At 35.5% G+C, this 26364-nt stretch overlaps 4 protein-coding genes across 7 annotated transcripts; 2 read left to right on the top strand and 2 right to left on the bottom strand.

The window, feature by feature from the left end:
* The first annotated feature begins 1837 nt into the window (after positions 1-1837).
* Positions 1838-13357, top strand: mier3b (mesoderm induction early response 1, family member 3 b). Of its 2 annotated transcripts, none has more exons than XM_079897846.1 (13): positions 1838-1914; positions 2654-2678; positions 3015-3160; positions 3291-3425; positions 3506-3629; positions 3904-3977; positions 7282-7354; positions 8022-8167; positions 8286-8367; positions 8453-8547; positions 9067-9194; positions 9280-9431; positions 11228-13357. In XM_079897846.1, exons 1-13 carry the CDS (start codon positions 1906-1908, stop codon positions 11677-11679), a joined length of 1641 nt encoding a protein of 546 aa, XP_079753972.1. In that variant the 5' UTR covers positions 1838-1905; the 3' UTR covers positions 11680-13357. The 2 variants fall into 2 exon arrangements, with proteins under 2 accessions (XP_079753972.1, XP_079753973.1); XM_079897847.1 differs by having other exon boundaries at positions 8456-8547.
* Positions 13358-14541: 1184 nt separating this feature from the next.
* Positions 14542-17198, bottom strand: kgd4 (alpha-ketoglutarate dehydrogenase subunit 4). 2 transcript variants are annotated; one of them, XM_079897937.1, is made up of 5 exons: positions 17032-17198; positions 16101-16166; positions 15667-15730; positions 15167-15375; positions 14542-14938 (listed from the first exon to the last, which is right to left on the bottom strand). In XM_079897937.1, the coding sequence occupies exons 2-5, from the start codon at positions 16149-16151 to the stop codon at positions 14921-14923; spliced, it is 342 nt and encodes a 113-aa protein (XP_079754063.1). In that variant the 5' UTR covers positions 16152-16166; positions 17032-17198; the 3' UTR covers positions 14542-14920. The 2 variants fall into 2 exon arrangements, with proteins under 2 accessions (XP_079754063.1, XP_079754062.1); XM_079897936.1 differs by having other exon boundaries at positions 16101-16169; positions 17032-17166.
* A 13-nt stretch (positions 17199-17211) lies between these two features.
* On the top strand, positions 17212-19399 carry cenph (centromere protein H). The gene is made up of 10 exons (XM_079897935.1): positions 17212-17331; positions 17425-17547; positions 17721-17776; positions 17870-17906; positions 17983-18051; positions 18140-18196; positions 18283-18346; positions 18465-18516; positions 18738-18895; positions 19022-19399. Exons 2-10 carry the CDS (start codon positions 17435-17437, stop codon positions 19106-19108), a joined length of 693 nt encoding a protein of 230 aa, XP_079754061.1. The 5' UTR covers positions 17212-17331; positions 17425-17434; the 3' UTR covers positions 19109-19399.
* Positions 19400-19566: 167 nt separating this feature from the next.
* On the bottom strand, positions 19567-26362 carry pola2 (polymerase (DNA directed), alpha 2). Of its 2 annotated transcripts, none has more exons than XM_079898021.1 (19): positions 26223-26362; positions 25871-26000; positions 24588-24712; positions 24361-24446; positions 24207-24264; positions 23851-23960; positions 23440-23633; positions 22755-22843; positions 22473-22625; positions 22272-22334; positions 22112-22166; positions 21906-22030; positions 21713-21751; positions 21548-21621; positions 21348-21456; positions 20462-20568; positions 20185-20241; positions 19927-20053; positions 19567-19834 (listed from the first exon to the last, which is right to left on the bottom strand). In XM_079898021.1, the coding sequence occupies exons 2-19, from the start codon at positions 25950-25952 to the stop codon at positions 19682-19684; spliced, it is 1806 nt and encodes a 601-aa protein (XP_079754147.1). In that variant the 5' UTR covers positions 25953-26000; positions 26223-26362; the 3' UTR covers positions 19567-19681. The 2 variants fall into 2 exon arrangements, with proteins under 2 accessions (XP_079754147.1, XP_079754148.1); XM_079898022.1 differs by having other exon boundaries at positions 25871-25969; positions 26223-26305.
* Positions 26363-26364: the final 2 nt, after the last annotated feature.

Below are 26364 nucleotides of genomic sequence, written 5' to 3' on the forward strand. Positions count from 1 at the left end.
AAAAATATTCTAAAATATATTGAAAATCGGAAATGAAAACATTTGAAAGTTTCTTGCATTTCAATGTATAAATGGATGAATGAATGAATGAATGAATGAATAAATGAATGAATCAATCAATCAATCAATCAATCAATCAATCAACCAATCAATCAATCAATCAATCAATCAATCAATCAATCAATCAATCAATCAATCAATCAATCAATCAATCAATCAATAATCTTGTTGGCCAGGATGTTTTCATTAGATGCCAGCATTAGATGGCCAGGATGTATTCATTAGATGCACTCTCTTTGACACACACTTCTTTGTCTAACTTCTGTACATGTAATAATGCTTTCATTCATACAGTTATAAGAATGTGATTACTGCAATACATTTCATGCTTGACGGAACAATACATCTGTATTAAGTGTGCATGACCTTGTACTATACAATCTTGGACTGACGTCATTGCAGAACAAAATAACATATCAAGCCATTTCCTGTGCACTGAGGGTCAAAGTAATCACAGACAACAGTCATGGCAGAGATTAATTATAGGGGTATGATTTTAAAACAGTACAATGGTACAAGAAGTGACGCTGTGCCCTTTCTCAACAAGATGACAAATGTTCCGATTTTACTCATCAACAATCTTAGGTGGATCAGATGAAGAAACTGGTAAAGGACAACTGTCAAACGAATAAATGCATCAAGTGCTTCTTTTCTTGAAGTACATATGAAATATAAGATGAAAACATGAAAAACTGCCTCTGAGTGTTTGCTACTACTGCCACCTCATGGAATAATTCTGCTGTGACACTTATATGAATTACCATAGCAGTTTGATTTTGTTATCAATTGAGTTATATTAAACTAATTTTTAATAATAACATGAAACAGTTTTTATTTTGATTAATGTTTTAATAATTTCGTTGTTTTTTCATTTTATTTAATTTACAATATGCCTGTAGCCTACATTTTTTTTATTATTATTTAGAACATTAAATGAGAACTAAAATAATAAATAAAAATAAGTTAATGTTTAAAAAAAATACATATTTTATTTCAGTTAACATTTATTTAGGCTAATGAAATGTATTTATGGCATAGGGTTTAGTTAACTATATTAATCATGTTGTAAAGTAAAATCTACAAAAAGATTCATTAAGACAAACTTTGAAAATTGGCTTGACAAAGCCTTTTTACAGTTTTATGGTTTTATAAGTGTTATGTCATTGAATACTTGGGCAGTGTAAAGAGAAATCTGAAATTTTAAAGATTGCAGACATTTCTAGATAGAATACTGTGGAATGGTCATTCTTGTGATTGGTGTCATCAGAGGTCAATCAACGATATTCATTGTCAGTACAAATAATAAACTTATATGCTATTATTGTGTACATACTATTGCACTACATAAGTAAATGTATGGCATATATATGTATATATATATAGCATACTGTATATAGCTGTATAATAGGCTACACATACATACATACAGAGTTGCTTAGTTTGCATTATAACTTGTATGTACTCTGATTGTATTAGGTCGTTTCCATCTTTTAATAGTATGATAAAGCTTGTTTTTATTTAGAACTAATATATAGGCTTAACTAATTTTATTCTCATTTACCTTAGCCTTATATTTTGCATTGTTTAGTCTGGGGGCTTGCAGAAAGCACCTTTGTAAGAATGTGTAAGTGACAAACGTATGAATGTGTGAATGTCTATGCCAATTATTTAGTAGGCTATAAACCATGCAGACTTATGGGGGTCCATGAACAGGCCATATCTAAAACCCTATTTGCTGTAAATCTGTTTGAAAAGTGTGCCAAAAGTTCTGGGTGCATCATTGGCTCCCTGTGAGCATCCGGGTATTGCAGCACACAGCCAACCTATGAGGCCGAAGACACCAATATGGCGGAGGTAAGCTGGATAGCTGGAAAAAGTATTCGATTTTAAATCCATCTCTTTTACGATTTGATATGATAGCTATGGCTTTCGTTGATATATATTAGAGCCTCATGTGTATACGGCTGGAGTTTTAGTAATAATTGTGCAAACTGACGATGGTAAACCAGTTTAATTGAAGAGTGATCTATCAGGATCGGAGAGGCCTCTGAATTTCATCCCCGTTAGCTCACAGGAAAAAAAACAAACAAACAAGAATTCGTCGCCTGTAATTGATACATTGCTCGATATAAAAATCGTTTTCATGACGCATTGGACTGTTTTTTTAAGGTTTAATCGTGTTTTAATATATTGTGGGTATGCATATGGGCTGTTAACTTGCAGGAAAGGTTTGTTTATAGTGTGTGCAAAATGGGATTTTGCAGTGTTTGGAGAGGATGACAGCACCCGTTAATAGATGATAGCTTTTTGGTTTGTGTCAGTAATTTTGTTGCATTAATAAATAGATAAGTGTTATGATGTTTTATATGAGGGGACATCGTCTTGAATTTACGTTGATGTACATTTGCTGTCACGGGTTTTAATTTAAAAGAAATTTAAATTAAAGAGACCACGCAGACGGTCTAAAATTTCTAAAATTGAAAATTCATTCGGTGTCAAATGTTTGTGCTGGTCAATGTACTATAATTTATTTTGCATCATGTAATAATCCATTATTTTTCTGCTTTCTTTTTCTTTATATCTGTCTGTTCAGGCTTCCTTTGGGAGTTCGAGCCCTGGTAGGTTCATTGTTTTAGTGAATTGTTTATTATTCTTATTATAATATTGTTAGTATTAATAAGACTAATAGTTGACCAATATGGGTTTTTAAGTTTCCAATACTGCTATCCAGAGAGCAGGAGAGTTCATGTAATAATATAAAAATGTATTTGTATAAACTTAGATGTTCAAAATGTTGAAATTAAGTGAGCATATTTGCACAATATTAACTAAGAAATAATTAAAATCAGAAAATTTGCATTATCAATTGACAGTTTTTGGTAGATATTGGAATATATATATACATTATTTCTATATACATTAAATCAGTAACAGTGTTTCATTTCTTTTCCCAGTTGGCTCTTTGTCCTCAGAGGATCACGATTTTGATCCAACAGCTGAGATGTTAATTCATGAGTATGACGATGAGAGAACTTTGGAGGAGGAAGAGCAGTTGGATGGAGAGAAGAATTTCAGTGCAGAATTGTCAGACTTGGAGAGGGTATTGATGCATTCATAACAATTCACTTTTTAACTCATTTGAAAGTGTATGCATTGTGTTAACTGTTACAATCAATGGATGATAAGGGTCATATTTCTGCTGAGATACATTTATTTTCTAACGCGAACAGGAGGGGAACATGCCGATCGAGGAGTTGTTGGCTATGTATCGTTATGAGGCATCTGTCAGTACAGGGGCAGGATCTAGCATGGACAGTTCTTCTGTTGAACTAGCTGATGATCTGCCTGACATGACCCTGGATAAGGTAATTAACATGATTTTGCTTCAGGGCCAGCCAGGGGAAATTTTCAACAAGATGAAATCACTAATTGTCTTCTGCTGCAGGAGGAGATAGCGAAAGATCTCTTGTCAGGAGATTATGAGGAGGAGACCCAGTCCTCTGCTGATGATCTGACCCCTTCTGTTACCTCCCATGACGCCACAGACTTCTTCCCTAGAACACTTAGATGTGAGAAGAATCATTACTATCTTCTACTAGATCAGTTTGGGTTTTTACATGTTCATTTTTTTAACATGTAAAAAAAGGTGTTTTAAAGTTTAATCATTTAATTCATTATAAACTTATAAGACAGTATAGAAAGTGGTAAGGGGTCATAATAATTATATTTGCATTTATTAAACTTGTATAGACCCCTTCAAGCATATCTTTTGCTTTTTAAAGGTATATGCAAATATATTTAATGTACTAAATGTGTGAATTTTTTATTTTTTTTTTGCTCCAGCCAATGCAACATATGATGGTGATAAAGAATCTGAGGGGGAGGAGGACGGTGTGAGCAGTGAAGATTCTAGAAAGGTTAGTATCATATTATTCAAATGTTGTACACATTCTCTTAATATATATATAGATACATCCTTTTTATATTTTACATTTTTTTTTATATTCTAATGTTCAAAAGTTTGTGGTCAGTACGATAAAAAAAAAAAAAAAAAAAATTCAAATGCAAGATCAACAAATTTAAAATACAACATAGCTAATCCCCATATCCAAATATTATGAAGTTAAAGGTACACTTTTATTTTTATTTTTTCTGAATTAACAAAATTTAAATAACGAGTCAATACATCATCCATAGCCGCGTTTCCACCGAAATTAGCCAGAACGATTTGTCCCAGGAACGTTTTTTTCCCCCAGACCTGTTGCTGTCTGCGTTTCCACCGCGGTCCAAAGTACCGTGAAGATAAGGCAAATTTAGTCCTGTGAAGTAGGACTTCCCACTGGATTTCATCCTCTGAATTTAAGCTTAATAAAGTCTGAACCTCGTCGTCGGTCCACCGGTCGTGTTTTTTAAACTCCATTGTTGATTCGAATAGCAAACAACTCTTACTGCACGCACCGCAACGGATTTTATAAAATGGTGGATGAAATAAAATGCTGTGTGGAGTCAACCAATCAAAATGTGGCTTGAACTCAACCAATTAGCATTCAGCACCCAAGTCCCACCCCTGAAAGTGTCTGAACTTCAAAAAAGTACTTCCTCGCAAGCAGGGACTTTCGGAGGGGGAAATTTACCTGGAACTTCATTTACACCCTGGTACCTGTGGACACCCCAAAGTCCCTAGTCCCTGGGAAAAGTTCCTGCGGTGGAAACGCGGCTAAGCTTTCTTCCAAAATGTGTTTCGTCTTACCCTGGTTCGCTATGGTAAGCGTATTATAAGTGTTTCAATTTTAGACCTGTCATGATGGTTTTCATTGGAAATTGAAACATACGTCACTGGCCTGTGCGTGTCTCGTCATATCCATAAATAGAGAAAAATTGATCCTGCTACTATGCAGCATGTATGGTGCGTTTTTTTTTTTTTTAGTTGTCATAAAGAGCGAGAAAGGTTGACTAAATCTTGAACCTCCAGGGAATCACCTCAAATCATCCAAACAGAGGAGTCTCTGCTGGCAAAAAAAATAATGCGAAAGAGCTTGTAATAAAGACAGAATCAATCAACATTGCCTTGGCTTTTTGGAGATGGTGAGAAGAGAACTTAGGGATTTGAAATGTAAAAGTGATGCGGAAATGGCGTTTTTATTACTCAGCTGTATTTTATTGAACTGATAAATTGCCTTATGTAGCTCTCTTAACAGTTCCTTATAAAGCATTATCTATTGTGAAAGGTCATTTTATTATGGTTGTTGTAGTGCCATGCTGGAATTTATTTTCAAGGAAGTACTGTAAATTAATGAGAATAGCTGGAGTAACGTCTTTAGCTAGTCAGCTTGGTTATATCTCTTAAGCTTAGTACTAGTACATTTACATTTAATCATCTAGCAGACGCTTTTATCTAAGGCCCCGTCCACCCTACTGCGTTTTCGTTTAGAAACGGAGAATTAAAACGAATACGATATCCGTCCACACCAGCGTTTTAGCTGCGTATTAGAATTGATCTCCGTCCACATTAAAACGACTGAAAACGCGGATCACGTGACCATTCACCAACACTGGGCATGCGCGTGCCGGTATAAACACAACTTCATTGATAAAATTATCCCACCATGCGCTGGTTCTTCCCGGGTTAACCCAAAACCGACGCTCCATGTACGGTCGATACCGCCGCTGCACACGGGAATTGTCACAGATCGCTCGAATAATAGCTTGCCTCCGGCGCATGTAGGCAGTTATAGCATTGTAAAATGCAGACAGCTGCTAGCAAAGATATACGCCATGACTGATGACACCCAATCATAGAGCCGAGCGTGAGCCTCTACTACGTCATCGTTTCTAAAGTCCTCCGTTTTGACCCGTCCAGACAAAACGCCCTCCGGAGATTCAAAACGAAAAACGGGTCGGCAGCGTTTCTAAACTTCTCTGTTTTGGGTCTCCGTTTTTGCCATTTTAGTGTAGACGGGAGGTGCAAACGTAGCAAAAGTTTTTAAACGAAAATGCAGTAGTGTGGACGGGGCCTTAAGCAACTTATAAACAAGGAGAGAAAAAGCAGCAATCAAGCCAACAATTGGGCAACAATATGCTAGTGCTGTGACTAGTCCCAGTTATTTCAGCACAATACACATAGACTTTTTTTTTTTTAAGTAGATTTATAATAGTAAGTGTTAGTATTAATGGGTCAAGTGTTGACGGAAAAAATGTGTCTTCAGCCATTTCTCAGCAGCTCGAGTTGAGTTAGGCAGGTCATTCCACCATTTGGGATTCAAGGATTTGTATTGTCATTCAATACACGGTTACATGAAGGAACGAAACTACGTACTAAGATCCCAGTCAAAACACAAGATAAAACATTAACCAATAACATTAGAATCTAAGGTGTATGTATAAGCAGTGTGATCAATAAATAGCATAATCAATAAAAACTAGAATAAACAATGCAAGAATAAGTAATAAATAAATTAGTAATAAATAACATAAATAGTCTGTGAAGTTTAACTAATCATCGATCACAACTCCAAGGTTCCTTGCTGTCCTGGATGGAGTAACGGTTGATGAACCTAGCTGAATGGAGAAGTTGTGATGAAGTGTTGGGTTGGCTGAGACCACAAGCAGTTCTGTCTTTGCAAGGTTGAGTTCAAGGTGGTGGTCCTTCGTCCCGCAAGAAATGTCTGTCAGGCAGGCTTCGATGCGATTAGAGTGGGTTTCTTAAGCAGTGGGGTTACTTGAGCCTGCTTAAATGCTGTGGGAAAGGTACCAGTGTTAAGATGAGCAGTAGGACAACCATATTCATCCGGACAGTCACATAGTGCCAAAGCACAACCAAAACAGTGTTCTTCTCCAAAATGCATGCAGTTTTGTTTTTTAACTCCTAGACTGTAATCTTGTGAAATATTATTTCAATTTAAAAGAACTGTCAATTTTAATATATTTTAAAATGCACTTTATTTAATTTATTTGTCATCATGGCAAAGCTAAATTTCAGCAGCCATTACTATATTTGTAAGTCAAAAAAAAAAAAATTTAAATGAAAATCTCATGAACCGTTATAAATGTTTTTACTGTCACTTTTGAACAATTTAATGCGTTGTTGAATAATCCTAGTTGAATAATAGTATTATAAATCATGCTGACCCCAAACTTTTGAACATGTTGTGGTGCATGTAAGTAAAAAAGTTTGATTGATAGTCTTAATTTTTTTAAATCTTTTTTTTTTTTTTTTTTCAGGAAATAATGGTTGGGTCTCAGCATCAAGCAGAAGTTCCCATGGGGCTTAGCCACTATAATGAGGATGAAAAGGGTGAGTGCTTAAATTGCTTAGTGTGACTTTTAACTGAAATAAACCATAGTAAACACTATGAATCATCAGGGCTGGGTTGAAAATATTGATGTCTCGATTTTAATCGATTCTCATTTTGATGAACCGATACTGACTCTAAATCCCAAGAATCTATGCTGTTTTCAGTTGATGCGTGTACAAAACTCACAATAGGTTTTGTGCTTGTTACTTTTGATATGACACAAAGTCGTAGCTTTCAAATTCTGTAAATTTTATCAGGAAATTCAAACAATAAATAGAGCATTGGCGCTCTTTAATGTGACGTGACAGATCGCTGTTTAACCCAGAGTTTAAGCAAAGCGGCATTGCTGGGTGCATGTGAAAGGATCATCTCTTCTGCTATACTTCTAGTTATAGCACAAAATAAACATGAATGAACATCAGAAGGTATGCTGAAAAATACAGTACTACTTACCGAAATGCATCACATCTCATGAAATCACTCAGTCAGTGTTTTAACCGTGAAAAGACATCAATAAAACAGCTCAAATAAATGTCACGTAACGTTACATTTACCTCAGAAAATCCATTCAATGTTAATAAACTTGTTAGATAGCTAGATAAATGATTGAATCACAAATAAATCACTGTGAATGAGACCAATTTGAATGTGTATTGTTGTTTAAAGCGTACGAGGAGGACGATCAGCTGCTGTGGTGTCCTGACGTGCTGTCAGAGTGTAAAGTGAGAGACTACCTCAGAGAAGCGCTGTCACAGTCTACAGATGACGGCACACAAGATTCCACATCTGAACACATACGAGATAACGAACAGGTATGTGCTCTCTAAAAGCTCCCATTAATTAAAATAATTCATGTAAAAATCTTCCGCCCATGTGAGAGCTGCTGCTATGATTTTAATTGCATTTTTTTTCCCATGACCTCATTTCTAGGCCTTGTTTGAGCTTTTAAAATGTAATTACAACACCCGCGAGGCACTGACGCGATACTGCAGTAATGTGAAGACCTTGAAGGGTAGGCTGTTCAGTACAGGATCAGCTTTTAAAGCTTTTGTTCCTGTAGTGGCATAAATGTTCACTTTTCTTTGTTGTTTTGATAGAAGAATCCCCACCATGGTCAGAGGATGAATGTAGGAACTTTGAACATGCGCTGCAGATTTATGAGAAAAACTTCCATCTTATTCAGAAACACAAGGCAAGTGATGTGTGTTGTCTTTTTCACTGGGCTCATCAACTGTTATTGTTTTTTCTATCTACACTACTGTTCAAAAGTTTAGTAAAGATTAAATGTTTGGGGTTGAAGTTTTTGAAAAAAGTTTCTTATGCTCACCAAGGCTGCATTTAGTTAATGTAAAATACTGTAAAAGCAGTTTTCTATTTTAATATAAAAAAATTAAAAAAAATCCTTAAAGCTGAATTTTCAGCACCCATTACTCCAGTCTTCAGTGTCACATGAATATGGTCTTTCAGAAATCATTCTAATATGCTGACTTGAAAAATGTAAAAGTTTCTTTAGATCTATTTAATTTGTAATTGCTGAATAAAAGACAACGATGTACTAAAAACAGACATTTTTTTCGTGTTTTTCGCGTTGTAACTGCATAACTGCATTGTAAAAGTAACTCTGTTTGGTTAGTTATGCAGACATTATGCACTTTATTTTTTTTATTGTTGTCCATGGCTTTATTATCATAGCTTTGTTCTTTTTTTTCAGGTTCAGACACGGACTGTAGCAGAATGTGTGGCTTTTTATTACATGTGGAAAAAGTCGGAACGTTTTGACTACTTTGCTCAACAGAACCGATTCGGCAAGAAGAAGTACAGTTGTTACCCGGGTGTGACGTAAGTGCTGGGATGCGAAATTGGTGCTTTTTGCCTGTTGAGTAATGTGTGTTTCAAAGAAATTAAGTGTTGATTGTGTCCTCAGAGACCTGATGGACAGGCTGGTGGATGAGGCGGAGGGTCTGGCGGTGGACAGCTCCTTATCCGTGTGTTCAGCAGGAGCAGGGGGAAGGATGGAGGCGTCAGCGGAGCAACAGCTCGGACTGCTCAACTCCATCACTGCCAGCGACCTCACAGGTGAGCTCAGCTGCCACAGTTGTCATGATTCACAAATGATTTATTCTTAGGAATTTATTAGTCATTTATTCTGGTTCTTTTAATGAATCACTCAAAAAGGTGATAAAATGATTGTTAGCAGTTTGAATCAGATGAACCCTTCACTGAGTTAACTGAATCAATCAGAGCAGCTACTAAATCATGTCTAATTTACTGACTGATTGTTCATTCATATAACAAAAGGTTGTTAAAAACACATTTGCCACTGTCTTTCTGTTTTGGATTATTTTAGTAATACAATTTTTTTTTTTTTTTTTTTACTTTTTTTTATACATTAAATACATTAAAGGGCCCCTATTATGGATTTTTGAAAATGAATTTCATGTAGTGTGTAACATAGCTCTAAGTGAATGAAAACATCCTGCAAAGTTTTAAATCTAAAAGTGCACCGTATATAAAGCTATTGTCTATCAAAAGTAAGAGTCGACTCTGTCGATTCATTTTTATCATGATATCACAGCAGTATAATCCTAAACTTTTGCTGTGTTCCCTTTATTTCACTGACGCAAACCGCTTGCTCTTGAAAGATGGTGTTCAAAATACTTAGTTTTGAGTTTTATATTGTGTAGGAGCTCCTGCTAACTGGCTAACTTATGTTATTACTGTCTTACTGAAATACTTCTGCTAATCAGTTGTGGGCCACTATTACCTATAACTGTGTCTAATAATGCAGATTGTCTGTCGTTCTCACTACTTTGAGGAAATATTTGTTTTACCAACGTTTGTTACATCAGATCATTCACTCTAGAGCTCGGCTAATGTATACATGCACTGTTATTGATACAGTTTCCATGTGTTCACTGCAATATATTAGAAAAATACTCGAAATAAATTAGTACAAGTAAAATAATCAGTTTTGTTGATGGACATGCACTTGGTAATGCTGATGGTGAGGAATTACAGTTGCAACATCTCATATAATGTACCTTAAATTGAGTAGTGTTCACTGAGGAGCGTCCTGTTCGAGTCGTCCTTGCGATGGAGGTTCGGGCTGAATAACAGTTCTTCTAATGTTTCATCATCGGACTCACGCTCGCATTGATATGGTAAAATCGTTATGAAATCGGGTTATGAAAAGTCTTATGCTAACCAAGGCTGAATTTGTTTGATAAAAAATACAACAAAAACAGTAATATTGTGAAATATTATTGCATTTTAAAATAAGTGTCTATTTTAACATATTTTATGTGTAATTGATTCTTTTGATGGCAAAGCTGTATTCATAGTCTTCAGTGTCATGATACTTAAGAAATCATTCTAATATGCTTATTTAGTGCTCAGTTGTTATCAATTATTGTTGATGCTCAGTTATTACTTTTAAATGGTAGTGTATCACAATTCCACACAAATATGAAGCAGCACAACTGTTTTCAACCTTGATAAGAAGAAATGTTTCTTGAGCAGAATATTAGCATGATTTCTGAATGATCATGTGACACTGAAGACTGGAGTAATGATGCTGAAAATTCAGCTTTGCGTCACTGCAATAAATTATATTTTTAAATATATTCTAATAGAAAACAGTTATTTTAAATTGTGATAATATTTCACAATATTGCTGTTTTTATTGTATTTTTGATCAAATAAATGCAGCCTTGACAAGCATAAATTACTTCGTTCAAAAACATGAAATTGTATTATTCCAAACTTTTGACCGCCAGTGTATATTTGTAAAATTCTAACATATGCAGTCATGCATTTTGACAAGATACAAAATGATAAATAGTCTGATGTATAAAAATGCTTTTTTCTTGCAGCCCTTAGTAACAGCGTAGCGACTGTGTGCAACGGTCCTGGAGACATGAGCTGTATGGACTCCCCTTATTTCCCCCCTCTGGAGAGTTTACACAGAGGAGCCATGAACCATGATGATCAGCTGAGCTACGCCGCAAACGGAGACAGCGGCTGCCTCAACATGCTGGATTCTGGCTTCTACCGCTCAGATCTGGGTCAGATCAGTGTGTGCAGCACCAAAGACTGCGAACGGCCCTCCAAGAGGCTCAAGATGGGCCTTTCAGAGTCCTTCATGAACGATGTGTCTGTTACTAACCTGGGCGTGGACTTTGAGGGCAGACGCGCACATCGCATTACGGGCACCACAATGGCGGTGTCGGTCACAGACTTCAGCAGCATAGGGAGCGGTGAAGCCAACGGTTTCATCAGCTCTCATTCACGACACCACCAACACACTGCACTTCAGTCTGACTGACTCCTGCCATCCAGACACTGACTCATCTGCTCACTGACTATTAGTTCTTTTTTAAATTAAGAAAAAATATCTCTATATATATATGAATATACCTTTTGGTTGGTTTTTTTTGTTTTTGGAATATGACATCAGTGATGTCTTTATTGTACAGAGTTAAGAAATCTTGATTTCTCAAGAGTTTAAATAGCCATTTATTTTTCTGGTCCTTCAGATATTTAATATCCTTTTTGTCTTCGGTGATATACAGTTAAACCTAAATGCTGGAGCTAAAGTCTCTTACTGTACTCATCCCAACGCCTGCATCTTTGTTTTATTGTCTCACGAAAAAATGGCTGCTGCCAAAACTGCGTTTTTTTGTTGTTTTAGGCTTTTCATGTATGTGCGTCTGTTTCAAAAATGGGTACTTTTTTTCCAGAGTTTACACCGCCCGAGATTGACTAAGCCTTGGGAAATGTAGCATTTTGTATATCAGGAAACTGGCTTTTGTAAGTGAAAATAGTGAGCAGGAGTATTACGTTTAAACAGAGCACTTTGTATCTCGTTATTGGTTGGTGTTCGAGTTAGGGTGTTTTTAAGTATAAGCTTTAATAACTCAATTAATTGTGGTAATCTGAACATTTAATAACTTTTTTTTGGGGGGGTCTGATCTTTTTGCAGAATTGTTACATTTTGTGGATTACCAAAATTTTGCCGGAAAGTTTTCTTTTATTTACATTTTTCTTTATTCTCAAGTTTCACAATTGACTGAGAAGAACATTAATTGAATCTTTCTCAGAAATGTCGATTTTCCAGCCCCCAAAGTTTCCACTAGTTTTTTTTTCTTTTTTTTCGGTCAAAGATTTGGCACTCAAGTAATAATATAACCTCCAATAACTTTTTATGAGACTGATTGGCTCTATGGGGCAGTTGCATGCACTCTACAGTATTAGCATAAATCTTGTATAAATATTAAACTGAGAAGTGTGCAGGACATTTATGATTCCCCTTTGAACATGCAAAGCTATTTACATGCTAGTCATTACCTACACAGGGTTTTTATTTTTATTTTATTTTTTACAAATCATCAGTAACGTCTGCTGCTCTAAACTGCAGGCGCTTTAGTACCAATTGAACCAGTGTTATTTTTTTTTCCAGCTATGCATTATGTATATTTTGTAGCTGCCAGGGGTAATGAGAACACCTGAATGTTAATTGAGCTAATTGTTAATCACTCTGGACCTCTTTTTTATGTTAAGCTCTCTATCTTAAGTTCTTTACCATTGTTGTATATTGTATGCATGAAGCAGATTGGACTCTTGTTGATCCTTTGACATATTTCAAGCTGATTAATACTAAATGCCAAAAAGCAATCAGCTTGCCGCACTGTATCAAAACCGATACTGCCTCTGAGCTCGAGTCCTTCCTGTTATTTGCGTTTTAAAACAATTTACCATAGAATTAATTTGTATACTAAAAGCCCTGACTTTGATTGGGGTAATGCAAAAATGCTAAAAAAAACACCCTTTTTGTTTTATGGCAATAATATGTAGATATGTATAGATTGTTGTTCTTCTGTAAGTCTTACAGTATCCATATCTTATTCTTGCCTTTGTTTCTTTACTGCAGTGAGATGTCAAAAACATGCATGCTCATGGTTGTTTGCAAAAATACCACACCATTTTTTTTTTTTTTTTGAGAGCGAGAGAGAGAGAGAGAGAGAGAGGTGTGTATAAATGGAAATCTGTGTGGCACATGATTTTTGGACACTCGCATTTAAACCCATTTGTTCATCTCTTTGCTTTCATTCGTTCACAGTGATTCTTACACCCTTGATACCTACCGGCTGCTAATAGTAATGTGAAGAGTCTATTTTCTATTGAATGCACTGCAGTTCCAATTATAATTTGAGGTGAAAGAGTTTTGTGCATCAAGTTAAAACATAGGGAAGTACTCGTTGGTAGCATGTTTGGAGCTGCGATTACAAAAGCTGATTGAAATGGATCCATAGATGCTATTGTTCCTTGACGGGATAGAAAGCACTACAAAGAGTTTATCTCTGTCAATCTTTTTTGTTCAAAATGTTTTCAGTGTCTGTACATCAAGCAGAGAACTTTATCATGCACAACAAATGTAGTACTTGGTGCTCATATAAAAAGTTTTTTTATTTTCATACTTAAAGTCTCTGTGCTCCTACTATTCTGTATTAGTACTTTTTATAAATGAAACCGTAAACTTCAGCAAGATTTGCTGAAGTACATTGACAGTAATTTCACCCTCAAATGTTTTGCCTATTGTTTCATTTTAAAGACGAACTAAAATACCAGAATGTACAGGTTGTTTTGACCTATCGAAGTAAACGTTTTACATCTTAAAAATATTGCGAAAAGTTTGGTAAAGTGGATGTGTGTGTTTTATTATGTATTTAATTTAGAAATTTAAAAGAATTATTAAATAGAGGTTTTCACATTCAACCATGGATGACAATGGTAAAACTTGTGAATAAAACCCAACAAATCCTATAAATGTATATCCATATATATATATACTGTCAATATATATATATATATATATATATATATATATATATATATATATATATATATACACACACATAAATACACAGACAATCATAACATTACAGAATTATTCAGATATCTCTATTGTTTATAAAATATGTACATATAATTGTATTGCTTTGTGGCTGGTTTTTCATTATTTTGTATTTTTGTTGTACTTTATTACTTGGTGTAAAAAGCTCCAGAAATAAAAGCTCTGGAAACAAATGTGGTAATTTGACTGAAAATATCCTACTCAGTTAAATAAAATAAAAAATAATACAGAGATGGTGGTTATGATTAGATTAAATAAGAGAAGACAACTGAAAACTTTCAAAAATGAGTACATATTTTAATCGTTCCGATTTCCAGTACTCGGTGATCTATTTTGTTCACAGATCTGTAGACAGCTGGCACTGAATGCTTTTCTGAATCCAGAATACAAAATGAAATGGAAGAGGAAGTTCATCAACTCTGTTCATGATGGTCAGAAGAGGTGCTGGACAGAGTGGCCAATACAACACAGATGGATTGAAGAATAGGAAGGCAAAGAGTTTTGCATTTTAATGTAAATACAGAGCAAATGTTAAATGATAATCTGTATGTACAATATAACTATAATTTATTTAGATGACATTATGAACTCCTCTTATACTGAGAATTTTTTTTCCACAAATAAGGAGTCTGAATAAACTGGACCAGACGAGTCACTCTGGTCCGCCTCGCTGCAAAAGAGAAAAGCTATGGTCAGTGGTTTATTCATATTCTGATCTATTTTGCTTCTAAACATTACAACATTTATAAATGTGTTTATATTTCTCCAAGCTCCAGAACAGTGCAGATATAAAGATTGTTAAAAGTGAAATGCAATGCAGTCTTTATATTCTCTCAAATGTAAATGTACTGATTGTGTCTTTTCAAATGGTGATCTGAACCAACAAATGAACACTAACCTGGATGTAGTCCATTTCATCTAATGCAAGGTTTCTTCTGCGGTATCTCTGAGGGAAATCTTTAACTACAGAGACGCTGTCAGGGGTTCCCGGCAGTCGGCTGATGGGTGCCGGTGGTCTGGGTGGAGGTGATATTGACGTTGCAGGAGGAGGTGCGGATGGGGAGATCTGTGGGAGACTGGCTGCAAGCACCTTCAGTGCCTCTTGTACTGGAAATACAGCAGGGAAAAAAAAAGTTAACAAAAAACTCGTAGCGCCAGCTTTAAAGTTTGCTACCATGATTTAAAAACTAAACCAATGCAAGTAGGCTAAACATGTACCACAATGGAAACTAGGTAAACAAAAGAGAAAAACTTTGGTGTCTTAGAATTACTGCACCTATTACGAGGAGCAGTTTTGACAGCTTCTAATGCATTACACAAATAAAAACGATATATTTCACAGAACAACGGATGCATTACATATAATGGCAAAAATAAGGCAATGAGGTTATTACTTACCATTCGGCCTAGGGACGCTGTTTCGATCTGGAAATTTAATTAAAGGTGCATGAGGTCTCACAACCTGCAAAGGAATAAATATAATGAGAACAATTTAACAAAACAGTTCTGCAGTGACTTATCTACAACCACAGACACTTATATACTTTTAATATTTAGGGATTGCATTTGATGTAAATAATGCTTAACGTGTTGCTGAGATTATATTGTGTTTTACAGATGTGAAATAAAGCGATAAACAGAGCCGAAACTGGGTCTGTCCACAAGGGCATCTGTCAAACCAGTGAGATCAATGCATTTTGGTGAAGTAAAAACACTCAAGAATAAAATTACTGAATACTTTGCGGATAAGAGATCACCGTTTCAACAATGAGCAAAATTGAGCGAGATGTCACAGCAATATGATCGGTATACAGGCTGAGGCAAGTGTTTACCTGCACGACCCGACTGGCAGCTGCCATCTTGCCACTCACTTTGCTTCCCATGTCGACATTCGATCACTGCTTCCGGTTCAAACCATAGAGTTCAAACACACACAGACAAGACACAAGACGCGTAAAGTGAATACATTAGCAACCTGAAGAGGGCACTGTCGTATTAAAACTTAAAAGGACGAACCCTTTTTTTTTTTTTTTTTTTTACAGTCTATGCAAACGCGGCAGACAAATAGCGATTGGAAGTCCGAGTCATTTTCGCGAATCGGTTCTTTTGAACAGTTCGTATCAAAGAACTGGTTAAAAAAAAATCAATTTGGTTTTACTACTTGTGATCGTTTGGCTTAAACTTGTTTTAACGATAAAAAAAACATGTTTTAATATTAAACATAGTGGTAGTAATGATGATTATGATAATGTTGATGATAATAATATTAATAATAATGCTACAGCCAACTGTTTATCAAACCAGTCGCGAACGAATTGTTCAGACCAATTTGGCGAAACGGCTTAAATGAGTCACTGAAAAGATTCGACCCAAATAAAGAGTTGACATTTGGCAACCAGAAGAGGGCATGTAAGGACTATCATAAAAGGCAATTAATGTTTAAAAATCGCATTAATTATCCAGAAGTAACAACAACCGTCATGTTCGAGTCTGTGGCAGAGAAGCTGTCAAATTAGTAAATCATAATGAATGAACTTGAAACAGTCTGTCAATTCATTGACATACATGCGAATTCATGACCTTTAATATCACACATCAATAATACATCACTGCAGAATAAAACGCAAAATGAATTCACTGTACCCTTACCTTAGCTCATCCTGCTAATATTCATTACAAGTGGTTCTGCCATTAAAATACCGTTACATTTACAAATCTATAGATACACGCTTTATATTAAGCACAATAAGCATACATTCTTACCATCAATACGCTATCTAGTTGAGTAATATAACCTTATTTTTCCATGTTGACCTCCGAGACACACTATAAACACCGTCAAGATAGTCGCCTGTGAACGGCCAATCCTTTATTTCTGCTCATGCTTGGTTTGATGCAGGTGGGCGTGGTTTTGAGGATCACCCAGTCACATGACTGTCACGTGACGCCACGACTTCCTGGCGGCAGTTTCGGATAGGACTGTAGATTCGCGGCTTGGAATCTTGTAACAAAAAAAGTAATATTAGTAAACAAAAACATACAGAGCAAGAACCGGAAGCGACAGTAAGTGATACAATTTTTTAATTATAAACGTTTTATGTCTGGGGTCTCTTCAACACATATCTGAATGGGATTATGTCCCCCCCCCCTGCACAGACACACAAAGATGAGTTCCAGCAGTCATGATGGACCCCCCTCAGATCCTGACCCTGCTGAAATAAACGGCCCGACTGATCCATCATCAGCTTCTGATGGAGTGACACCCACACGTTTGCTAAAGTGATTTTCCATTTTTATTTGTATGGTTTGTTGTTATCGTCTTACACCAATTCGTAGAGTACAAATCAACAGTGTACAACTTTATGTACTATGTATAATAAACATCATGTTATATAGATAACAGTGTTATTATGCTCATTCTGTTTCTTGTATGACTTGTTTTTTTTTTCAAGAATGAAAGAAATAATGGAAAATCAGTGTTTTGAAATGAACGTTAAAGTCAGCATGGGTAAGCTTGTTATATGTGAATGAACAACACACTTATGTAAAGATTAACCACTAATAATTGTTGGTAATGATGATAATTGTGTTTAATTCTTAGGAAAACACAAGGAGTCATGTGAAGCTGATGCAGATTTGTAAGTGTATTTGAATTCATTAATACATCTGTATGTTTATACTGTATGTTAAAATAATCTTTTTACCAATCTGTAGATCCAAGTATGAAAGTGCAATAGAGCAGGCAAGACTCTCATACTTCAACAAAACATTGGTATTAAACAGGTAAAGATGCTGTGGTATCAAGCTCATTTTTGCAGTACAATCTCTGATGGTGTCTATGTTAAAATGTTTTTTTTTGTGTGTGTTCTAGAATGCAGATTTGGAATGCCATCATTGAAAAGATTATTCAGAATGATGCAGATGCTGAGTGAGTGAATCTTAATTTAAATAAATCTAATCTATGTAGTCTGATATCCAGTTGTCCTAACAGTAGGCCGATCTTTCATCATACAGGGCACTAAAGGAACTGACCAATCAGAACACTGAGCTCTGTGAAAAGACCATGAAAATCTTAAAGGTGGGACATTGTTCTGCTATAGGTTTTAGAAAAATTAATGTTTATATGAATAATTCCATTTTTAAACGGTTTTATGGCCATGAAATACTTAATTGCTGATCTTTTTTTTTTCCTCCAGGAAACACGAGAGCTTCAGGACCAGATCACAGATGTTCAAAAGGAAAGACTTGGTACTTACTAAGGCCCAGATGGAATCATATAGACCTTTCAGACACAGTGTTTTCTGCTCTGATTTTTCAAATGAAAGCCCTTTAACTTTGGTTAATGTTATATTTTGACAAGATGTAACATTGGATGGGTCAAATTGTAAAAGAAAAAAGAAAGCGACTCTCACGTTTTCTCAGTATGCGGGTTAGTAGAAAACAACCATATCTCATTCATGTTTTCCTAGAGCTTAAAGGACGAATTAAGAAAAAAATGCTGGAGATAAATGAGTTGAAACAAGTGAAGGAAAATCAGGGAGAGGTTCAGCAGAGAGCCAAGGAAAGAGCTGAAGCGGTTCTGCAGAAATACCAGAAAGTCACCACCATTTTACAAAATGTGCTCCGGGTACGTGGCTTCTCAGTGTTTGCTTGTGTACTTGTCTTCATTTTTATTTAATCTGTCTTGCTTTGTTGTTTTTTTAGGATCACTATGCATTTTGAACCTCTTTGTAATAAAAATCTTGTTTTTCAGGGAATTATACTGGCCAGTAAAGTCAACTGGAGGGATGATCCTAAATTAAGAGACATTGCGATGGGACTAGAAAACATACCTAACTGAAGAGGACCTATTTGAACACAGTTCTCTGATTAATGTATATAGTTCACCTGTTACCATGTTCAGTGTAATGGTTTCTTGTACATTTATGTCAAGGACTATGGCAAGAATGTTTCACTGAAACATGCACAATGTATATTTAAGATTTTCATAACAGCTCATTTTATATATATATAACCTGTAGAGAATATTTTAGAAACATCCTGAATGAGATATATTAGATTAAATGAACTCCATTTACAGATGAAATGACCTGCAAACTGATGCTTAATAAAAGTAAAATGAAACCATGTTCACGAGTTTTATCTCTGTAATGTCATGCAATTGAGTAAAACATGTTATTCAATATTGGAATAACATGCACTGATAAATTGTTCACAATAGAGAATGTGGAAGATCAGTTTTGATTTTATATAGCTTCTTTTTTTAAACGTTGTAACTAGACATTAACTGGACAAAACAGCCTTTTACAAAGCATTTTATTTTCCTTCCACTTTAAGTGAAAAGATTTAATACAGACATAAAAAATACAGACATGATTTAATAAAGTTCAAGCAGTAGAAAGGATATATTGTATCATATTTTCACCACCTGTCCTGCTATACATGGGCTCACTCTCTTCCCATCCACCAGCACAGGGTTCGGCTGAACGAGTAAACGTCCATAAGTCCCGCCCACCTGTCCTTTAGTGAGACGGCCAGGATTGACACATACACAGCCAATAACATCCTGGGAAATAATGGCAAAATTTTTTCAGTCAGAATTATTATTTTTTTGTTGACATTGTATAAATAAACTTTTCTGAAATATGATTGATTTACCTTGATGAAATACCGAAGTTCAGAAGGAACGATAAGAACATCAGGTGTGAGGTTCATTTGGCTGAATTGTTGAAACTTCTCATAATCCATGTTAACTTCCTCCGCAGGAGGATATAGAGGATAGTAGCTAAAAGAACAAATAAACTAAAGATTTACTACTGCATATCACTGTAGCAGCAAAGAAGAGTACAGACAAACGTTTTACTGCTACTCGAGACCGAGGTCATTTCATTTAAAGATGAGTAATGTTCTACAAACCTTCTCTGGGTCAACATGTGTTTCATGATCCGTGAGAAACGCTCTGTGCCAGTGCCACTGCAAAAACGGTAATGACAAATCAGTGCTTCTGCGCACTCGTTCATCTGAAGGAGTATTTATTTTTAAATTCAATGAACGTCAATGAAATAATGAATCAGAAAACGGTACACTATACAAGTGAATTTACTCTTGTTTATAAAGTAGCCACAGTGTAAATGTACATGTCAGTTGTAGGCTGTTTTCATGCTTTAATTACCAGTTGGTTCAATGGTATTACCTGCTGATCTCTTCAGCTCCCATATGGAACAGAATGTCTGTAGATGTCAGGCCAAAAGTCACATTACCAATGAGGAGCGTGCAGGGGTCACTCGCCAAGGTCACTCGCTAAGGGTGGAAAATGAATATTGGACAACAAGAGAAATAAAAGAAACAGTTTAACTTATTTAGTATAAGATAAAATAATAGAATTTAACTGAATAAAATCATGTCTCTCTAATTAAAGGGACAGATCACCTAACAAAGGAAAATACTCTCATTTACTCACCCTCATGTCATACCTAAAGTATTACTTTCTTTCTTCAGAAAAACACAAACTAAGAAATTATCAATCTCTAGTCCATATAATGCAAGTGAATGGTGCCGCTCGGGTTGACGCTTGTAAAACTACACAAAGCGATCACGAGTCGTGACCCTAATCAATTCGAACCCAGTGGATGAATCAATGTCTTCTGAAGCTAAACGACAGGTGTGCGTAAGAATTTTAAATATTTTCTTAATTATGCTTCCAGTCTACTGTCATACAAGCATTCACGAGAGGGATGTTGTGACGCGTGACTAAGCGGTTAAATGCTCACGAAGTGACTTTCAGAGCGGATCTAGAGTCTGGAGATGCATTCGTGACCTCATATAGGCAAAAAACAGCGTGAGCGTCACACGTGCTTCAGTGTGTGTGTGTAGTAAATGAAACTTTTGCGGGGGTGGGCCGCCCTCCCAAAACAATGGTAGGGGAAATACTGGACATTGTAAGCCATACGACCGCAGTGGACCCATTCACTTGCAATATATGTGCTCAGATTATTGTCCAGAAATCTTTGTTAGTGTTAATCTGAAGAAAGACAGGCATATACATTCAAATAAACACAGAATTTAGCTTATCATCTCACCGCTGTATCATCTTTGCTGAGGTTGGTCAGGTTGAAGGGTGGCTGGGGATAAATGTAATGATGATTGACATCCCTCTGAGATGGCACAAACACCAACCTGCATCCCGACCTATAGCAAAAGAATGCAAGCGTTGAAAACACAATCATTCATTGGTGAGCACTTTCTATAAAGTTGTGAAAAAAAAAATATAGACACACACCCTTTGGTTCCTTCTACTATGCTGTCCACACATCTCTTGAAGATGGACTGAAATGTTTCTGTTACCTGGTTTTTCTGTTAAAAAAGGTAGAAAGTGTTTAAATTTGTGGCCATGACAAAAAATTGTTAATACAGGAATTTCAAATGCATACAATATGTTGTTTACCTCAATCTGCTCATGTTTGGAATCAACAAATGGCCCAAACTATGAGATAAATAAACAGTTATTACTAGCCAAAATGTCACAGTTTTTCTTTTAAATGTCTTTTTTGACATTTAAACATATTTTGTTTAAATGTCCATAAAAGCAGTCATACTGCAAAGATAAATTAGGTTTTATCACAACAAGCTGTACCCACCAGAATGCACACATCAGGACGATCTTTATTGATGATAGTAATGAGGTCAATCAGAGGGTCATAGGTCAGACTTTCAGAGGGGGTGTACGGTCCACAAGCCATCATAACCATCACAGGCTCAGACACTGAAAAAGTGTGTTATGAAGGGTTCAATGTGAGCCATGATCTCTTCAGAGATGTTCTTGACACATTTTCACCAAACTTACCTTCATCCATTTCCTGTTTCACTTCAGAAGGGCAGTAAAAAGGCAGGGGAATACCCTAGTGGACAAACAACTCACTGAATAAATATAATTCATAATTCATGAAACAAATTGTAAACTTAACCTAAACAAGTCTGAACTAAAAAGGGTATTAGTGAGATACCTCGTATAGTTTGGTAGCTACAAACTTCTCCCCAGAGGTGTTCATCCCATCCATGACAACAACCTACAAAACAAACGTAGAATGAATGCCAAAAAAATTAAATAAAGATTAGTAATAGTATATTACTTAGCAATAGGTTAAAAACAAACATAAAAAAAGAGGAAAAAAGCAGTATGTGCATCCAATAGGTGTATATCTCACCTGTCCTGGGAAGAGTGAGAACTCTTTGAGCTCAGACAGATCCACGGGCACCTGTCTGCCTCCCTGTTCCTGTCCGGCCTCCAGCAGCACAGACTGGGCATTGAGCTTCCCATTACTGTCACAACACACCTGCCCCAGTACTGTGATGCTATCCTGAGAGTGAGATCATGAATACACAGACTCCAAAATTAACTTTTGCACACCAGCCATAAATAAGTTCTTTTTTTATCACTTTGATAAAACTGAATTATTGAGCCATTATGATGATATCTGTGCTTGTACCTGAACTGGCAATGAAACTGGAGAGAATTCCTCTATGTTAAAATGACTCCGCAATTCCTCCCCAAGCTCTTCAATCTTTTCAGTCAGAACTACAGACAAGAACATAAATAAATGTATAAGAATATATAAAGAGACAGTCTGTACGTATAATGTAATATACATACAATTACAACATACATACAATTTGTAAACATATAAAATGAATTTAATTTCTTAATTGTCATTGTATGCGTACAACTGTCATTGCACCCACAAAATTTCACTTGCAGCTTCCTCACTAGATGCAATAATACGATAAGTAAAAATAATGTTAAAAATTATACTAACACTAAGCAATACAATTATAGATAACCAAATGGATAAAATAACATTTATTGTATATAAATAAAATTTATATGTATATAATCAATCCAATGTAAGAAAAGATAATAGCAGTATTAGTTAACATCAGTATTCACAACCATATATACAATATATACACACACACACATATATATACATATATGACCATTTGTATGTCATGCAACAAAAAAAACCAAAAAAAAAAAAAAACCCGAATTGACTTCCTGACATGTACGTTGAAGTGTTTCAGCAATTGTCATGTAAAACAATCATATAATCATGACAATGCATATCTTGGAAAGAGCAAATTTTTGTATGAAGGTTTGAGTCAGTGCTGACTCACCGTCCCGCACGTCTCTCAGTCTCTGGAACATGTATTTGTAGCTGCTGATGAGTGAACTGTCTCCTCCTCCCAGCATTTCCACCCTCACACTTGTCTGTCCTTTACCCGTCCAGCGAGGACCCTGCACCGTCCCAAACGACGAAACCACTTCTCCTCGTCCCCCACGCATGCCATATTTTTGAGAAGGCGTTGCACTACACAAACAAATATTTTTTTTATATTATATTAAATGTATTGTATCAACTTGAAGTGAAAATACACGTCATGGTAATTATTCTATGTTGTCTTTAGGGTTTCAAACTGGGAGATCAAACTTTTGGTTGCCTTGGTGATTTTGTTAATGGTTTGTTTGCCTTTTAAAGACCTCATATATTTAAAGCTATCTAAATAAAAGTTTGGTTAATTGGTTACCTTGGTGAGAAGCTGGCAGGTGACAGCATTAGACTGGGACTGGCGAGTCGGGCCACACCTCTCTTGGACTGAGGATGTTCTGGGGTGGTCAACGCTCTCTTCTGAGAGCCCTGTGGTAACACAGAGATGAAGACAGTAATACATTTACATTTGCACTTTCTTACCAATCCAGTTAAAAAGAAAGCACATTTCAATATATTGCAAATTACAGCAGTTCAAATAAAAGTTGGGTTAAGACCAAATTTGATTTAATTTTAAGAGCTGAGCTATACAATACTTTCTCATTGGGAACCAATAATGCATTTCTATCTGTTCCAGCAAGTCTCCCCCATTAATCTGTCTCCCATTTTTCTCACCTTGGCAGGTGTTGAATAGGAATCCAACAAGTTCTCCTCTTCCTCTTCTGCTCGGATTCTGTGAGACTCTGTTAAGAAGACCACTGTGAAAATTTAGGGACCAATTGAAATGATGTCAAATTAAAACTAGTGATGGTTTGAGCTAAAAGGATACAGTTCCTGGATAGAGTTGATGTCTCTAGTCTTGTTAAGCTGGCTTCCCTTTGAAGAGCCTTTTGACTTTTTCTTCTTGTTCAGTATCTGAAAGAGTACATAAGCAGTATGCAAATCAAGCAGGGAAACATTGGGAATCTTATTTATTAAGGAATCTCAAGAGATCCCAGAATATCTGTGTTGCGGTTGACATGCAGCAGTATGCGTTTATAATGGCCTTGTACTAACTTCGTGTTCAAACTGGTCCAGGTTTTCAAGAGTGAGCAGCAGCTGGTTTTTAGAGGCGCTGAAAGCAAACCACTCGAATACAATCTCATCCCCCTTCAGCCTGTGACACAAACACTGCTCCAACACTACAAGAAAGAATAATTACAGCATATGACCACTGAAAGGTGTGTATGTATATATAGTACCGGTCAAAAGTTTGGGGTCAGTAAGATTTTTTTATTTTTTTAAAAGAAGTATCTTCTGCTCACCAAGGCTGCATTTATTTGATAAAAAAACAATTAAAAAAAAGTAATATTGTGAAAAATTATGACAATTTAAAATGACTGTTGTTCATGTATTTTAATATATTTTAAACTGTAATTTATTCCTGTGATCATTACTCCAGTCTTCAGTGTCACATGATCCTTCAGAAATCATTCTAATATGATGATTTGATGCTCAAGAAACATTTATGATTATTATCAATGTTGAAAACAGTTGTGTACAATTTTTTTTCTAAATTCTTTGATGAATAGAAAGTTCAAAAGAACAGCATTTATTTAAAATAGAATATTTTCTAACATTATACATGTCTTTACTGTAACTTTTGATCAGTTTAACTCATCCTTGATGAATAAAAGTATTGATTTATTTTATTTCTTTCCTCTAAAAATAAAATAAAATTTCTTACTGACCCCAAACTTTTGAACGGTAGTGTTTAATGTTACAAAAGCTTTAGATTTCAGATAAATGCTGTTCTTTTGAACTTTCTATTCATTGTAGCATCATGAAATAAAAATGTAAATAACTGTTTTCAACATTGATAATAATCATAAATGTTTCTTGAGCATCAAATCATCATATTAGAATGATTTCTGAAGGATCATGTGACACTGAAGACTGAAGTAATGATGCTGAAAATTCAGCTTTGACATCACAGGAATAAATTACACTTTACTGTATATTCACATAGAAAACAGCTGTTTTAAATTGGAATAATATTTCACAATATTACTGTTTTTGTTTGTATTTTTAATCAAATAAATGCAGCCTTGGTGAGCATAAGAGACTTCTTTCAAAAACATTAAAAATAGTACAACTTTTGACCGGTAAAGTGTATATATATATATATATATATATATATATATATATATATATATATATATATATATATATATATATTCACACACACACACACACTTATATTTTCACAATAAGGTATATACTAATATTTAGAGCATTATGTCATGCTATTAACAATGTTTTATATACAAAAACCAATAAATAAGAAACTTGACGTTTACTTTTGTCCACAGTGTCATCATTGAAGGCTATGTTGAAAGTGTCCAGTTCAGACTTGATGTCCTCTGCAGTGACTGATGCCATTGTTGTTGTTGTTTCCGCTGATGTTCAAATATAAAAGAAATCTGTAAACTAAAAACAAAAACGCCCTCAAGAAGATGTAGACCTTCCGATTAACACATTTCATTAATCGCAATTGTAACGGAACGACATTTTAGAGTCTCACTGAACTGGCGCTAAATACAATAACTGAACATATTTTGCTTTCTAAATACAATTTTATTCAGCTGAAGATAGAGCTCGAATTAAGAAATGTACCTTCAACACGGATAATACAATAATATGAAAGTTTACCTTCTATATTAACGTCAAAAATCAGCTGTCATATTCCTCTCACCAGTCTTTGCATCACGTTTGGATTGCCGCGAAAAAGTACCAGCAAAAACAGCACTGAAAGGTCACTTCCGGTTTCCTCACGCGCCCTCCACGACGCCAG

The sequence above is a fragment of the Squalius cephalus genome (genome assembly GCF_949319135.1).
Source record: "Squalius cephalus genome assembly, chromosome: 16".
Lineage (NCBI taxonomy): Eukaryota > Metazoa > Chordata > Actinopteri > Cypriniformes > Leuciscidae > Squalius > Squalius cephalus.